Here is a 15,712-nt window from a genome sequence, read left to right on the forward strand (position 1 = left end):
CTAAGCAACTCCAGGCTTTTTTTTCTCGTTGGGTGAGATAAATTTCTATGATTGTCGTACTCCAGTTGTTTATAGCTGTGATTTCCCACTTTTTAGTTCCATTTTGAGGGCACTCGGTGAGACTCCACAGAATGGTTCTGGGTCGATAAAATTAGTGGAAGACCCTCTTCTTGCTAGCTCATCGGCTTTTTCGTTCCCTGCAACGCCACTATGTCCTGGAACCCAGTATAAATTAACATAGTTTTTTTTTGTCGGAGTGCAAGAATGAGAGTGTACTAGTTTTGAACAACATGTAGGAGCCCTTAATGCGTTGAGTGCAGCTTGACTATCAGAAGAAATGCAGATATTTGCGTACCGTTTTCTTTTCAGACATACGTAAGTGCATTCTAGAATGACATATATTTTTGCTTGAAACACTGTCGGCCAGTATCCCATGGTTTGGATCATTCTTACACTGTCTCCCATATTTCTCATTGCATCTATCCTGTTCCGGTGTGCTAGGCATATAGTACTGAATCAATACCTGTTCGTATTTATTTCTTGAATGCGCATCCCAAGAAATATGCAGGCAACAAACTCAAACGGTATCACAAATGAAAGACCAAGAACTATAGAGTTCTATGCAAATCATTCCACGCACACTACTTGGGAGTTCTTTTCCTCCAGTTGTCACATATGAAACTCTCAGCCAATTTAAACATCTGAAATTGTTTGCCGGAAGTATTTACAATAGTGTTGAAATGCACTTTGTCGCTGAAAAACTTATTCCGGAGACGTACAATACCGGTTGGTCAGAAAATAATCCGACCAAAAAACTATTTTCGATATGTATTCCTCCACGTATGACAGGTGGAGGAAAACAAATCGTTAAACACACTTATACATTTACAGATTGTAAAGTACTCTATGTAGCTGAACTGTCAAACGCCTTCGATCGTTATGAGATGAGGTGCAAAAATTTATGTTTTTTTTCTAACTCTTCAAGCACGTGTTTTTGTTTAATGTATAACTCAGGGGGGTGTCATTCGTGTCGCTCGCTATGTAGATATACAGACTTCGACAAGCCTAGCCTAGCTGCTTCGAGGACAATGTCGCCCATGCTATTACATTGGGTTGTTTTGATTTTAACAAAGGCTGATGTTGGCTAGGAAAAAATAGCCGCCTAGCAGAGGCCTGGTATACCTATTACAAAATAAAATATTTTTAGGTTATGTTAAAATGTGATCATGAAACTACTTTGGCTTTTAATTTATATCCAGAACATTGAAGTCTGTAAAAAGACATTTTTAATAGATTTTCCGAAGTTTTTGTCGTGTCTGTAGTAATACCAAAAAGAGTTTATTTTGAAGATTTTCTTCAATTAGGTAAATTGATCAGAGCTCTGACAATTTTCATCTGTTTAGCTTGAACATTTCTTTGTCTGAAAGAAGACGCTAACAGCTACAAATAAAGCTATTGATTGATTGATCGAAATCCATCCAGAACTTTTGAAATGGTAGCTTTTGAATTTGGAGAAATGTCAAATTTTCGCAAAAAAAATCGAATTTTTTGTATTTACGCATGGTTTTTTCGAATTTGACAGTATTCAATATGCCATTCCAGATTTCCAAATATTTGTCAGGTGCTTGTAGCTACTTATAATAATAGATTTGATACAGTTTGTAAATTCGAAAAATTTAGACAAAATTTTTAACATTAACTAGTAAAAAAACAAATTAATGAAGAAATCTTAAAAACAGGAGCATGGTGGTAAAAACTATGGTCATTTTTGAACTCAGCGCACCCGATTTACCCTAAAACTACTATCACACCCTTGCACCAAAATGGCTGTGGTTAAGCGTTATTATTAATAATAAATATCGTCGCAAGTGCAGTTTATATAAGTTTTGAAACAACTAAAATCTATGCAAATTGTATTAGCTTAGTTTAGTTGACCGCCCATGAGTTTCCCGGGATTGATCAATGCCTGTTGAAATTTCATATTGAACCAATTCTACGATACTTGGGAGTAGTACATCATACTCAACGTGCAACATAAAGAGATAAGGATTATAGTATGATCAAAAACCACGCCCATGCAGGTAAATTTTGCGATGGGAAGGAATGTTAGATCAACACTTGTGACTATTATGACCGACGAATTCTCTGTATCATTCACAAGTGTCACAGGATAGGATTGGTGTTAGTCGGTAGGAAGATGAATCAGGATATATCTTGGTAGATATTGTGATTTAGCTAAGTACTCGCGCGCTTTGTCTTTTCATTTTAGATCAAAGTTTTCAGTTTCCAGTAGAAATTTGAATTCCATTCGAAGAGGCATTTTAAAAAATATTCTTCCGTGGGGCGTTACACAAAACAATAAAGCCGCTTGGAATATATTAGAGGTCTATTCATCTATAGACATTATGTTTTTAGCAATATGTACGAAGTGCTCGCGATCAATTTCGAAACGAGCAATTTCAACTCCGAGCTGCCGGCCATCGGGAGTGTTGCTTCTTACTGACAATTCAATCATCAATTTCAAAGTTTGCAGTACAAAGAAGCGTACAAAAAGTATAAAAGATATTCCAAATGAATGTGAAGAAAGTCACTGCGAAATGTTAATGACAAGTTGGCATCCCAACTCTCCATATCAGACACGTTCCCATAATTGGGTTAAACGTGGAGATGCAGAGATATACACGGTCTCCAAAGCAACGTTTGTTACACTAACATTCCTTCCCTTCCCGCATGACTGTAAGAATGTGGCCGGCGCCGTTATTGGTATTTTAAAGTATGGAAGTCTCGAAATATGCACTTTGAGGATGGATATAGCTACTCCCAGGCCCCAATCGTTGATTTTCTGTACAATCTCGCTTGTTCTGGTCAATCACGGAGTAAGCAACTACGAATTGTACGGTCATCATTCTCACGCTCAAAATTCTGTGCTGAATCCGAAAATGAAGTCAAAAAATAACAGTAGAACAGTTATCGAGTTAGAGTAAAGTAACACTTTTAAAATAAAACGTACGTTTAGTAAAATCGAAATATCTACAGTAATATCACATCAATATGAAATATTATTATGTGAAATTATGGTAAATGAATGTGCTTTTGGTTGTCTCAGCATTCTGTTTCAATGCGACTAATGGTTCTGACGTTATTTACGAGTTTGTTGAAACTTTATTTTTATTTTTTCCTCGTCTTTTAAAGAAAAATAAGCGTTTGGTCAAAATTTTGTGTAAGATGAAGTAGTTCAAAAAATATATTCTTAGGGAAGCTTAAAGCTTGATAACAGCCAATGAAAATAAGCACTTGTTTGTTTATATATGATGAAAATTGCGAAAGTTATTCAATTCTTTGCATAAATTGGAATTTTATTGAGCCGTCTGAACCCAATTTTTTCTAGGGCTCGTTTCATAAAATATGATAGATTCTCTGTTAAAACTCTGTTAAACAAATAAAATGAAGAATTTTGAGAGATTTTGAGCTGGGGCAATATTTGATCTCGTTTATTCAAATGACTCAAGACTTCTATTAACCCTCCGGAAGTCGCGCAAATGGCCCACTGAACGAGCAGCCGCTGGTGCGCTAAGACGATTTCGCTAGATTTTCAGAGCAGCGTGCACTCAGTGCACTAGCGCGACTTCCGGAAGGTTAACACTAAGTTGATCCAGAGAAACTTAAAAATTCCCATTTTTCGTAAAATTGAATACTTTTCGCAATATTCATCGGATTCGTACGAAAAATTGCTTATTTTCATTGGTTATTAACAGGCTTTAAGTTTCTCCAAAAATATAATTTTTAGAATTGCTTTATTTTGCCAAAAATCTTGACGATACGCTCATTTTAACATCAAGAAAAAGTTCTGCAAACTCGCAAATAACGTCAGAACTATTAGTCGCACAAAATCAAATTGTTCAGAAGATATAAAGTACATTCATTTACGTTTAATTTAACGTACTAATACTTCCTATCGGTGCGCCATAACCGAAGATATTTGGATTTTACTGAATTCTTTTTTTATTTTAAAGGGCAATTTTTTTGTTTACTATAACTCGAAAATTGTTCTTTTATAGATTTTTTGTACTTCGCTTTTGAATTCAGCACTCAATTTTACACCGAAAAAGGAGGTCGTATATTGAAGTTCAAATTTTTATTTCTATTTAGTAAACTAGTGTTATTATTAATTCAGTGAAATCCATCTTTATCGACCCCCGATTTTGTCAGCTTTCTGACCCAATTTTGTTAGTCTAATTTAAATATCCATTTGATGGGCTCTCGCAGACAAACCAAGCCAAATTCGAATATATCCTTTTTGGAGCAAATTTTTCTATTCTTAAAGGTGCAATTTTAGATTTTATTAATTTTTGCGCTGGAAAACTAAATAATACTGAATAATCAGAAATGATTATTGAGTTACGAGAGACTGAAGAATAATATTATAACATCTTTGGTTTATTAAAAAGCAATAAAAAATATGCCTCAACGCAAGTGCGCAAATTCTCGAAACAGTTAAAAACTAAGAAAACTATCTAATTAAATCTAGTTGTGAAAGCTTTGTCCCAATTTGCCATCGAGTTTCAAACAATAAATTCAATATTAATTCTTCAAAAGGCAAATGAGATTTTTGTAAACAAACTTATTTTGCTCATTACTTGCTGTTCGAGTTGAATTTCATGAAAAATACATATGAATCAACATCTTTATCCTTGGTAGAATCACTGTCAAATGTTTTCTGTGTTGAAATTACAACAAAATAAGAAAAATTAGCAAAACAAAAGTTTGTTTACAAATCTTATTAGCCCTATTCAAAAGTTGATATGGAATTGTCTATTGAAACACTCTTTTCCTTTGAGAGCATGATAATTTTACACAGAGCCAGCTTTATGCGCCCCTGCATAAATCGACCGGATGAAGATTTACTGGATTGTAGGCCTCTAAGGTCGGTACTGATAGCAAATCTACCAGACAAAGGAGAATGAAACGGTTAACAGTTAAAACAGTAAGCAATACTTATTGAAGTACGGTTCTCACTCCAATAAATTGACAACAGTAAGACGGTTCTCTTCTGAATCTCTCACTCATTGGAATCATTGCTGAGAGGAATGTAAACTGACCATCATTTTATTTAGAATGTAAATACGGTTATGACGGTCATCTCATTACAAACAAAGAGCTAGTATTAACAAACAGGCGGTTTCCCACAAATAGCTTTACATAAAAAACAGAAAGGTGGAGAAAAAATCAATAAATCACCGCATTCTGCCTGTATACAATGCACTGATAATATTTCGTTTACCATACCAAAACAACATAAATGGTACACAATCTGTCTATCATTTTAATGCGTTCTCTCTCGCACGAATTCTGTGAGAGATAGTTAACTGAAAACCCATCCGAGGAAAATGGAAATGAAATAACGGTCATTTTTGTGGTGATACGGTCACTTCATATTTACCGTCACAATTCAAAGACCATCGTGAGATTGCACAGCACTGGTTCATACTATCTTTGGATTCTTAGGGTTTCCCACGCTTAATGCTATCGTCGAAAATATTGCATCACAAATCTTTCTCAGGACATCTTTGTAAAGTTTGAGAAATTTGGTGAGTTTTCTATCTATAAATTAACCTAACCAGAAAATTTAGCCAAGCAAACTTTACAAAAATTCAGCTCACACATCGCATGAATCTTAAATGATCCCATCGCAAACGCAACAAAAGACTCGAGGCAGTCAGCGCCACAGTTTCGAGATTGCCTGATATTTACCGCCAGAGATAGATTTAATATCTTCGAAAAATACAAACAATAATTCGAAATTGGTCAAGATTTTTTTTTTATCTGGCGCCTTTACAAACGTCAACTACCTCTTTTTGACAAGACTGTGGTTTTCCGGCGTTTTGGCCTGATTTGACATCGTGCCGAAAGATACTGAGCAATTACGAAGCAGCAGCTAAAAATCCGATTTCACTAAAAATGAAATAAATATTTAATGAAAGTAGAAAATAGTTGGGAAAGAAGTTACAGATACTACTGTGTAAAAGTTTATGAGTACCATTCAAAACTGTTTTTAAATATTACATATCACAAACTGAATTTATTTTCTAATTTGGATAACGAATTAAGTTTTGGCCATGGTTTGTACTTAGTGCAATAACTTCGTGGACAACATTTGGTTGTAAAACTAAAAACCTGTTTTAATCCACCTAGCGGTGAAATTGTGCCTTTCTCATTTCTCTAAACTATGGCACGGAGGCTCTTTATGTTCAACATAATTGTGGAAATGTTCATTACATTCTTAGTACACTTTGCACTTATACAAAATGGCTTGCCAGCCACGAACTTGATGAGCTACGTGTCGACGGTGAAACACTTGAAACAAAAAAAAATATCATACTTCATTAGCCTAATCAGCATTAGATCAATGTTATCTGCTTGCTAACTCATTTTGTCATGCAGGGGTGGGTGTGTGAGGAGGGCGAAAGTCCCATGAACGAACGACTGCCCAGCTTAAATTGGTATGCTTTGTGATATAGTGGTGGTTCAAAGATGATGGGGTTGAAAGGGAGGGGTATGAGGGCTGGATGGGGTGGTGGTTTGAGGGGTGATTTAAGGAGATTTTTAAAGGAGGGGAGCAAACAGTAGAGGGGGGGGGGGTGTAACCCCTCTCCGTAAACCATCAACTACGCCCCTGTTGAAATCCAGAAACCTTATGCGTCAAAAAAATTAGGCCGGGATTAGGTTGACGTTTTTCAGAGTGATTGCATAACCTTTCTATATGAGAAAGGCAAAAATGTGCCAAAATCCAAAAAAGTGAATCGTCGTCAAATTTTTTGTCGAGTTTGCGTCAAATCTCGACGTTTCATGCACATTGAAGACATTTAGCATCAAAAATAAAAATTCTATTTTTAATTTTTCCTATAGTTTATATGAGAAATTTCTGTGTGGCCTCACTCTTAAACCCGTACTTCCGGAACCAGAATTCCGATCGATCCAAAATTCAATAGCAGCCGATGGGAAGGTTGCACCTTTCATTTGAGACTAAGTTTGGGCAAATCGGTCCAGCCATCTCTGAGAAAAATTAGTGACATTATTTGACACATACGCACATACATACACACACATACACACAGACACACACACATACAGACTTTTTCCGATCTCGACGAACTGAGTCGAATGGGATATGACACTCGGCCCTCCGGGCCGGGATTAGGTTGGCGTTTTTCAGAGTGATTGCATAACCTTTCTATATGAGAAAGGCAAAAATGTCTAACATACTACAATTACACACGATATAAACTACATCAATTCCACTAAGATTGACGCGGTTTACTAAGCAAACTGAAATCAGAATTGCATGTACCGAGGATTCGTTTATCTGTTTTGTTTGACCATGCATTATAATAAGGCTGATATAACATTATGACAATCTACGAAAACAAAGCAACGATATCCCAATAAAACTCAATTGTTAAAGTTAAGGTTACGATTTCAACACGAAGATGTTTTTAAACAAATTTATCAATCTCTAGTTTTAAACTACGGGGGTTACAAAATATTTATTCTTAGCATATTGAACCAGAGCAGTATCACGTTCCTGATGTGATGAAACTGGATATAATGTGGCCTGAGAAAAGCCATATTTTGTTTTACAATAAACATTCCTTTTCGCGAACAGAAGGCTTCAAAATGAATCAAAGCTGTTTCGGCGAATCTCTTTCAAATGATTTAGAATCAGGATGCTTCTGACTGCAGGATGCGGACTAACGACTCTTTGGTTGATCGTCACCGTCACTCACAGTTTATCTTTGGGTTTGACATTATTCTGGTTTGACCGAAACTAAAAACAGCAGCTGAAGAATATTCTATTTGTTATCGGTATATTCATCGAAGGATGCACGTCAAAATATTTTTTGAAACAAATAAAGATTGGACGGCTCTCTCATGGCGCCAGTAGTGCAGAAGCTCAATAAAATTCAGCAGGAAATTAACTGGAATTCTGGCTGGTTCCAGTTCGTACACGGGCTCCAGTGACACAACCGATTCTAACTAAAATCGGTTGTGTCACTCAGAGATGCCAGATTTGCAGGCAAGTCTGCAAATTCGCAGACTTTTAATTTAAGCTGCAGATTTTTTGGATGACGCAGATATTTGCAGATTTTCTAGTTTAGTTGCAGATATTTGCAGATTTTTAAGCTTTGTTGCAGATATTTGCAGATTTTTGAATATAAAGGCTTTTGGTTACACTAGCTTTCCTGGCATTTTTTGTTCTTCCCAGACTTTTAAAATGATTATTGCAGACATTTGAAAAAAGTACCTGGCATCTCTGGTGTCACTGGAGCCGGAATGCGAACTGGAACCAACAAGAATTCCGGTTCAATTCCGGCTGAGCTTAACTGGAAGTCAGTATGATTTTATGCGCCTGTTCTCATCGCGGGGCCCCAAAATCCCGGGGCCCCTGGCCTGGGCCCAGTGTGCCCATACGTAAAGACGGTACTAACATATGTCATTTTCATCAACATCCATATATACGGAAATCTGGGCTCAAACGTTTTTGCATTAGTAGTATTAAATGATGTTCTTCACAATGATGCTTCCAGCCTCGCTTCACTTTCTGAATCTTATCAGTACCACATTAAGTACCCTTTGCTTGGATGTATTTCTCATTTCAGCAAAATAGTAAGTAAGCTGTGTAATTTGTCGAATACTCGGTCATTTTAAATTACAACTTTAGGATGGAATAGCAAACAAGGAGGTATGCTGCAGAATCGGTTCCCGTCTAAAAAGATCGGTACTGGAAATCATATAGACCGGGCATTTAGGAGCGACATGTGGATTGTCTAGGATATATTATAACAGGAACGCATATTTGAAAGTATAGCAAAGCTACATACAGCAAATGTAATAATTACTTTGCTTTGGAGAAACTGAAAATTTGAGCGGAAGAGAACTGTCCGTCCAGCTAGGTGTGCTTTCAGACTCCCTCTACATGCTTTGTAGTGTGTAGTTGAAAACTCGAACGTTACAAACTAGAAACTAACTTTACTGCACAGTTGTACACCAAGATTCCCCCAAGAAGATTTTAAAATCGCAGCATATTCAAAAAAATGGTTCGACTAAAAGTCCCTCTAAACAAGGTCCTAGCATGCGTCAAAATTGCTGATAGTAGTGACCAGAGACAGCTCATAAAACGTGGTATTGATGACGAAGACGCTACCATTCGCTGTAGAAACTGTCACACAAAATACCAACACCTTCGTCTTTTACTTTGTGGACGCGTTTGACATTTCATATTAAAAATAGAAGCATGATTAAAGACAAGGAAAACGAATTTATTTTTGTACTGATATGACTGCCGCAAATTTGTAACTGGTTTTCGATCCTTTTCGCGAATCGTCAATTCTCAATCCTCTTACGTGATTAAACTACCATCACTTCACTCAGACAAGACCATGCGCAATTCTCACACACATATTCCAAGATAGTACTTTTGATAAATCTATATGATGATAGGTGATAGGGGACTTGGACGAAGATAACTGACCACCGTTATTATTGCAAACGTTTTTTTTTAACCATGGGGCACGGGAGTTTTGTTCTGACCAATTTTAAATATTTTTCAAAAAGCAAAAATTGATTTTTTTCAAATGCTCATCATTTCTACAATTTTTTTTGTGGAATGATGGGTCAATGTCGAGAAAATTGAATATGAATATGATAAGATTTATTTTATTTGGTAATTTCGTACATCCCATTTTTTGTATTGAAAACTTCAGGATGTCAGGAAAAGTGTTTGAGGGGTTTTCGTATACCAATTGTTATTTAAGGCTAAAGGGTGTTTTATAAGATTAAAAAAACTTCAATATATTTTGCCTTCCCATTTTTAAGTTTTTAAGTCAGAAAACATGACAAAGAATTCGTATGTCCAATTTTCAAATTTTCAACGTGGGAAGTTTATTTGTATTTCGAGAAGTTCATGTTTTCAACGCTTATATTTATTTTTTTTATTTCGATTCCATATGTTATTGGAAATCCTTCCAATCGCTTTGAAACAGTAAAAAAAAGTTAAAATATTGATCATATTTATCAAATTTTTTAGTACATATCCTTCAAATCAGTTTTTGTCATTGTCGCAACTTACGCACGCATAAACACTATTGATCATGAACTAAATCTTATAAAAATTAAATGAAATCTCCAGAAGAAAACTGATCTCAATTCGTTTTTTCTCGTCTTACCTTTCAGCGCCCAAAAAACCCCGGGCAGTGTCAGCGCAGGCACAACTGCCAGTGGCGGTACGAGCGCAGGAACCGGGGCCAACAGCTACAACAGTCCTTGGCAATGGACTACTATCACCGCCAGCGGGGAATGACATTATGGGGCTCGTAAAGAGCCCGCTGTTGCTGGACTTCAATCACAGGCAGCTCCTCAGAGTCAACAGCACCATCATGGTAGCAGTAGTAACACCAACAATCAACAACAATCCATCAGCCAATCACAGCAGCAACAGCAACTTCAACAGGCTCAATTCCAGGCTTTCGGGAATAGCTTGTCAAGTTTGCAGCAGCAGCAGCAACATCAGCAACATTCATCCATCCAACATCAGCATCATCTCCAGCAACAGCAACAAGCGGCTCAACAGCAAACCCTGACGGCGGCTACTAGTTCTGGTCATCACCATCCTCAACAGCAGCAATCTCAACAACATCAACAGCAGCAGCAACAGCAGCAGCAACAACAACAGCAACAGCAGCAACAACAACAACAACAAAACCATCACAATGTTCCTTCCCACCATCATACGCACCACCATCTGGCGGCGCAAAATAGTATGATGGCGGCAGCCGCGGCCGCGGCAGCATCCCAACGGAACCCTTTCGGGTTCGATTTCAGTCATTTCCAGAATTCCTACTAGATTCAAGGTATTATTGCAGGTAGCGTTTGAAAATAGTTGATTTGTTGCACTGAGATGGATTTAGTTGATTGATAACTGTATGAGAGCGGCTCGGATACGCTTTCAAGCTCACCAATTTTCTTTGTTTCAGGATCAGATTCTATCGGCAAACTTCCACAAGCATATTTTTGAATGAAGGGGTATCTTCAAACAGGAATTTGAATTGGGTAGAATATGACTTTTCCAGTTTCGTTGGTCCTATCGGTTAGTCAAATTTCGTACGAGTGATTTGCTTTCGAGCAAGAAACAATTTTCCAATCAAATCAGAAAATTCGACCAAGAAATTCCTACTATGCCACTCAAAAAAGCTAAACCGCTTCGTGATATTATGGTTCTAAGAGTTTAACCAAATTCCTGGTCCTCTTGCCGATCGGATGGTAACCTGTCACAAAAAACCGACAGCTCACACATCTCTTTACTGGTCTTTATTACCAAAGCCCAGAAAATGTACCCCTAAAACAGCCTCTCTCAACATATATAACGGATTTTAGAGTTCCCGTCTCTTCTAGAAATATTGATTTTCTGTCATATGACTTTAATAGCCCCCCGCACCCCGCACGGGACCCACTGGCCTCAGTTCCCACCAAGTTCCGCCAGTGTTCAGCGATACCCAGTTTTTGTGGGCCCCGTAATTCTCCCCGTATTCGCCGTTGCTCCCCACTACGGGCCTGTTTTATATTGTGTTGGAAGTAATAAAACTAAGAAATATCCCATCGAAATATGAAAAGATGGTACACACAGTGGCGGGCAGACTCCAAAAGACGTGCGCGCGCACCCACCCTGTCCGGAGGAGGCCGAACTCACACACATCTCAAATAGCATCCCGCTGGTGCTGGTTCTGCCGTGCCGTTTGTGTTCTCCTCGATGTGTTCGCGAGTCGATACGCAGAACTCAAGGGGGTGGAAGGCCACCGAATTCTTCCGTCGTTTGCGCGCCACCTGTGTATGGGAGACAGCTCAAGCAGTGGTAGTAGGCAAAAGCTCTTTTTTGCGCCCGTCCTGAACCCAGGTTAGCACCGGAGGAACAACAGATGGGATGTGTAACGGCAGATGCTATCGAGGTTCTCCTCGTTCGGGTGGGCACGCATACGCACGCACGCAACGGCCCACAAGGCTCCCGGAATGGATGTCATCCAGCCGTGTGGGAAACGCACCCAAATACATGAACCTTCCAAGAAGTGCTGCTACTGCCGTTGCCGTTCGGAACCGGGACACACGCACCGGGACCAGCGGAAGTAAGTCTTCATTAAATATGTGTAAATAATGCGAACAACTACAACGAAACATTGCGACAAGAAGCGGAGATGCAACTTGCACGATGCACACTAGGGAAGCGAGTGTGTACACAAGAGCCTTTTGCGAATGGTGCATCCATTTCCGGAAAAGTGCACTTAACCGCCTTGCTCCCATCTGGGTGGTGCTTTTCGGGTGGCACCATCATCACACACGGCCACACGGGTGACGGTTTTAATGGTAAACATAATATATTGCAAGTAAATATTGCTCAAAATCACACACTGCACATCCTGCAGCGTTGTTCCGGTCGAGATCGAAATCGTATTTCTACATACTCTTCATTCCCGCTCCTCCACTTTTGCAACCGACTATACGGCACCGGGCCTCAAAGATCCTACGGTGTGATATGTCAGCATGTTACCGTTGAACCACCCAACCATCGCACATTTCCATGCAGTCCATGCCACACCCGTTGCGATTCCGGGCCATTCCGATTCAACCCTGACCAAAGCGACGCTCTCTGCGAAAGACATCAAACCAAGACCACAGAAACTAACCACCGTCATGATCAGCAGACAGCGCACAACAGAAGCCTACCAGGGACCTTTCTATCATTCTTTCTCTCTCTCTCTCTAGCGCTATCCACTTCGCCTCCCCCCACCAAAATCAAACATTGAATAATTAATTCAAATTTGATGTTACTGTCGAATTGAATACACGTTCCAGCGCCAAAGCTTCGCGACGACCCGTCGCAACCCGGGCTCTAATCAACTTCCCGCATAATCAGAAAAGACCCCGTACCAAGTACCTCACGATTTCCGCTTCAGTCCAACCCGGCTAATCTCGGGTTCGAAGGGGACCGTGTGTTTGTCCGCATCAAACGCAGTTAAGCGGAGCAACCCAGCGCGCCGCTATTCGTTTACCGGGGAAACAAATTCAAATTAAAAACAAAGAACAGGGCGAAACTTGCGCGCCATAGCGAATCGCCCCCGGAACGGAACCCGGAGAACTATTAGTTGACCTCCGGCTCCTGCCAGCTCCGTGCTTCCTTTGTTTGAGGCGGGGAGGGGGGGAGCACAACAGACGCACGTATACACAACGGGTCATGCCGTTCTAAAAGCACTGCCGAAGCCGTGAGCTGCTAGCTTCTATGCCATGTCGATCTGATAATGGACAAGCGAAGCGAAAATTAAAATTAAAATTGCGCGCGATTCTGGAACTTGCAAAGTCATTCGCGAAAAGATTACCGGCGTTCGTGTCTGTGCTAGCGTATGTGCTGGGGCTAACGTGTGAAGTTTTCCGTCGTGTTCGGCAGGTTGCACTATAGTCGGAACGAGTAATGCGATCAGCGTTTTCTCATGTTATGTCATTCTTGATTTGGTCGAAAATCCATTGATAGATTTTGGTTTATTCGTTATTTGTGTAGTTGATTAAATTTAAACAATCGATCTATAATGCTCAGAAATTAAATTTTAGGTAGTCAATACACTAATAATTCATTTCTGATTACCACTGTGATCTAGAATAGGAAATTTTGACAAAAATGCAGATTTCTAACATATTTTTTGTTGAATCAGAGATTTTAATATGGTTGTTTGCCCAGATTATTTATTTATTTGACATGGCTCAATGCGTTGGCATAACTGAGTCGTGAGCCTTTTATGATTTTTATAATATGCAAAAATTAAAATCAACTTCCAAGATGCCTGTCCATGCTGCGTGTTGAGATCCTCTACCTTGGCGGTGAAACATTAGCTGTGCTGTCTGCCGCACCTTGGAGGCATTCGGGCTGTCTCACAGTGGTCCCAAATTGAAAAAGACGGTCATAAGTGTTTCCTGGCTTCCAGTTACGTTTTTGTGTTTTGGTGTCTTTAGAGAAGTTTCATAAAATTCGTTTACGTATATTTTGAGACCTTAATCGACATACGTACAAAAAACGCATTTTCTTCTGTCTCGAATTTCTCAATACAACAAAACAAGCGTTTACTCTACGTCAATATGATGCGAATTAAAGCACACTTCCCCCAGCATATTTTGGCAACCAGCCTAAATTTCAATGGCTTTTCTTATGATTATGCATTTCTGTTCAAAACTCAGTTTATTTCAAGTATCGCAAATTAATTACATGTCACAAACAGAAATTTAGCTATTCTTATACTCGTCGTCACTGCACTCTACTTCATTTGTCGATACATCTAGGTAATCACTGATATTAAACGAAGGTTTTTTCAATAATTATATTGTTTCAACAAATAAGGTTTTTACTCCTTTTGAATGCGTTTTACGTTTACTAGAAATAAGGGGGTCGGAAGAAATTAATAATCTAGAAAACGCACGTTCTATTTTTTTGGAGCTACAATCCGGATAAATTATTGTCGATCATGAGCGCAACAGTCGCGTTATCAGAAAAATTTGACCCATGAAACCGTTTCAAATATTCTTTGGGCTTGGGGGCTTTTGATGCGCTACCTGTCATAACACCTTTGACCAAATTGGCGGCATCCATTGTATTTTTGGATCGTAGACTCATCTGCGTAGTATACTGTTACTCTTCAGAGCTATAATGCATATGAAGATTTTCAGTCCTTCTCCGCTTAGTTCGGTCCTCAATTCATGACAAAAATTCTATCAATGTACTTTCTGCCGATGACCTTGCACAGGAGTCGTTGGTATGCAAGTCATTGTGGTTGGCAATATTAGGTTTGTTCCAGTACACGGAAGTCTCTCCGGAGTAAATAGGAGCGGTTTGCTATCAGAAGAAGAAAAAAGAGAAGAAGAGAGTACAGGAACGGTTTTCTCCGGAGTACTTCCAGTTTCTCCTGGTACTGGTACAGACCTATTGGCACTACTACAAACACTGGTAACTGCCATACAAGTAATGTGAGTAAGGAAAATAACTATTTTTTAGACGGTAACAAGTGCCAACTTGTAGCTAATCGGCGAAACAATCGGCCAGCAGAATTCAAGCAATCGCCCTAACTATTTTTCCAATAAACGGAAAGTTACGGCGGGGTAGTCTAGATCAACCTTTCGATAGCCTGCCACTTGCCTGCCTTTTTTAAGGTTGTACAGAGAATGCGCAAAATTCGCAAACGAAAAAAGCAGTTTTTTTCCGCACCGTATGTCAGATCTTCATAAAAATCAATCAGCGTATGTAGAATGTTGTTACAGTACTGCTGATTGATTTTTATGAAGATCTGACATACGGTGTGGAAAAAAAACTGCTTTTTTCGTTTGCGAATTTTACCCTTTCTATGTAAAACCTTAACCCTTTCCTGCCCAACTTTTTTCTAGTGCACGTGGTTTCAAAACTATTTTTTCTTGAAAGCGGTGGGATCAAGAAACTGGAAAAAACTTTTTTCATAAAGGTCGGCGCTTCTCTTGCAGTGCTTGAAGCTGCTCAATTTTTACCTTCCAATGCTCACTACAATCCTCCTAGAATATTCACAATAGTCCAATTGCTTGGAAAACGTAGCCAAAAATAGTCTAAATTGATAAGTTTTATCAGTTATCACTAATATTGCATCATAACGAAGTT

At 38.9% G+C, this 15,712-nt stretch overlaps 2 protein-coding genes across 3 annotated transcripts in view; both read left to right on the forward strand.

Moving 5' to 3' along the window:
• Nucleotides 1–15,297, forward strand: part of LOC131688889 (uncharacterized) — a 56,998-nt gene extending 41,701 nt beyond the window's left edge. For both annotated transcript variants that reach the window (XM_058973489.1, XM_058973490.1), the window contains one exon: nucleotides 10,231–15,297. In XM_058973489.1, the coding sequence (XP_058829472.1) occupies nucleotides 10,231–10,357 (127 nt within the window). In that variant the 3' untranslated portion in view covers nucleotides 10,358–15,297. The remainder of the gene's footprint in view (nucleotides 1–10,230) is intronic.
• On the forward strand, nucleotides 10,362–12,104 carry LOC131686909 (uncharacterized). Its single transcript, XM_058970920.1, has 3 exons — nucleotides 10,362–10,370; nucleotides 10,418–10,713; nucleotides 11,948–12,104. Exons 1-3 carry the CDS (start codon nucleotides 10,362–10,364, stop codon nucleotides 12,102–12,104), a joined length of 462 nt encoding a protein of 153 aa, XP_058826903.1.
• Nucleotides 15,298–15,712: the final 415 nt, after the last annotated feature.

Source organism: Topomyia yanbarensis, chromosome 3 (genome assembly GCF_030247195.1).
Source record: "Topomyia yanbarensis strain Yona2022 chromosome 3, ASM3024719v1, whole genome shotgun sequence".
Taxonomy (NCBI): domain Eukaryota; kingdom Metazoa; phylum Arthropoda; class Insecta; order Diptera; family Culicidae; genus Topomyia; species Topomyia yanbarensis.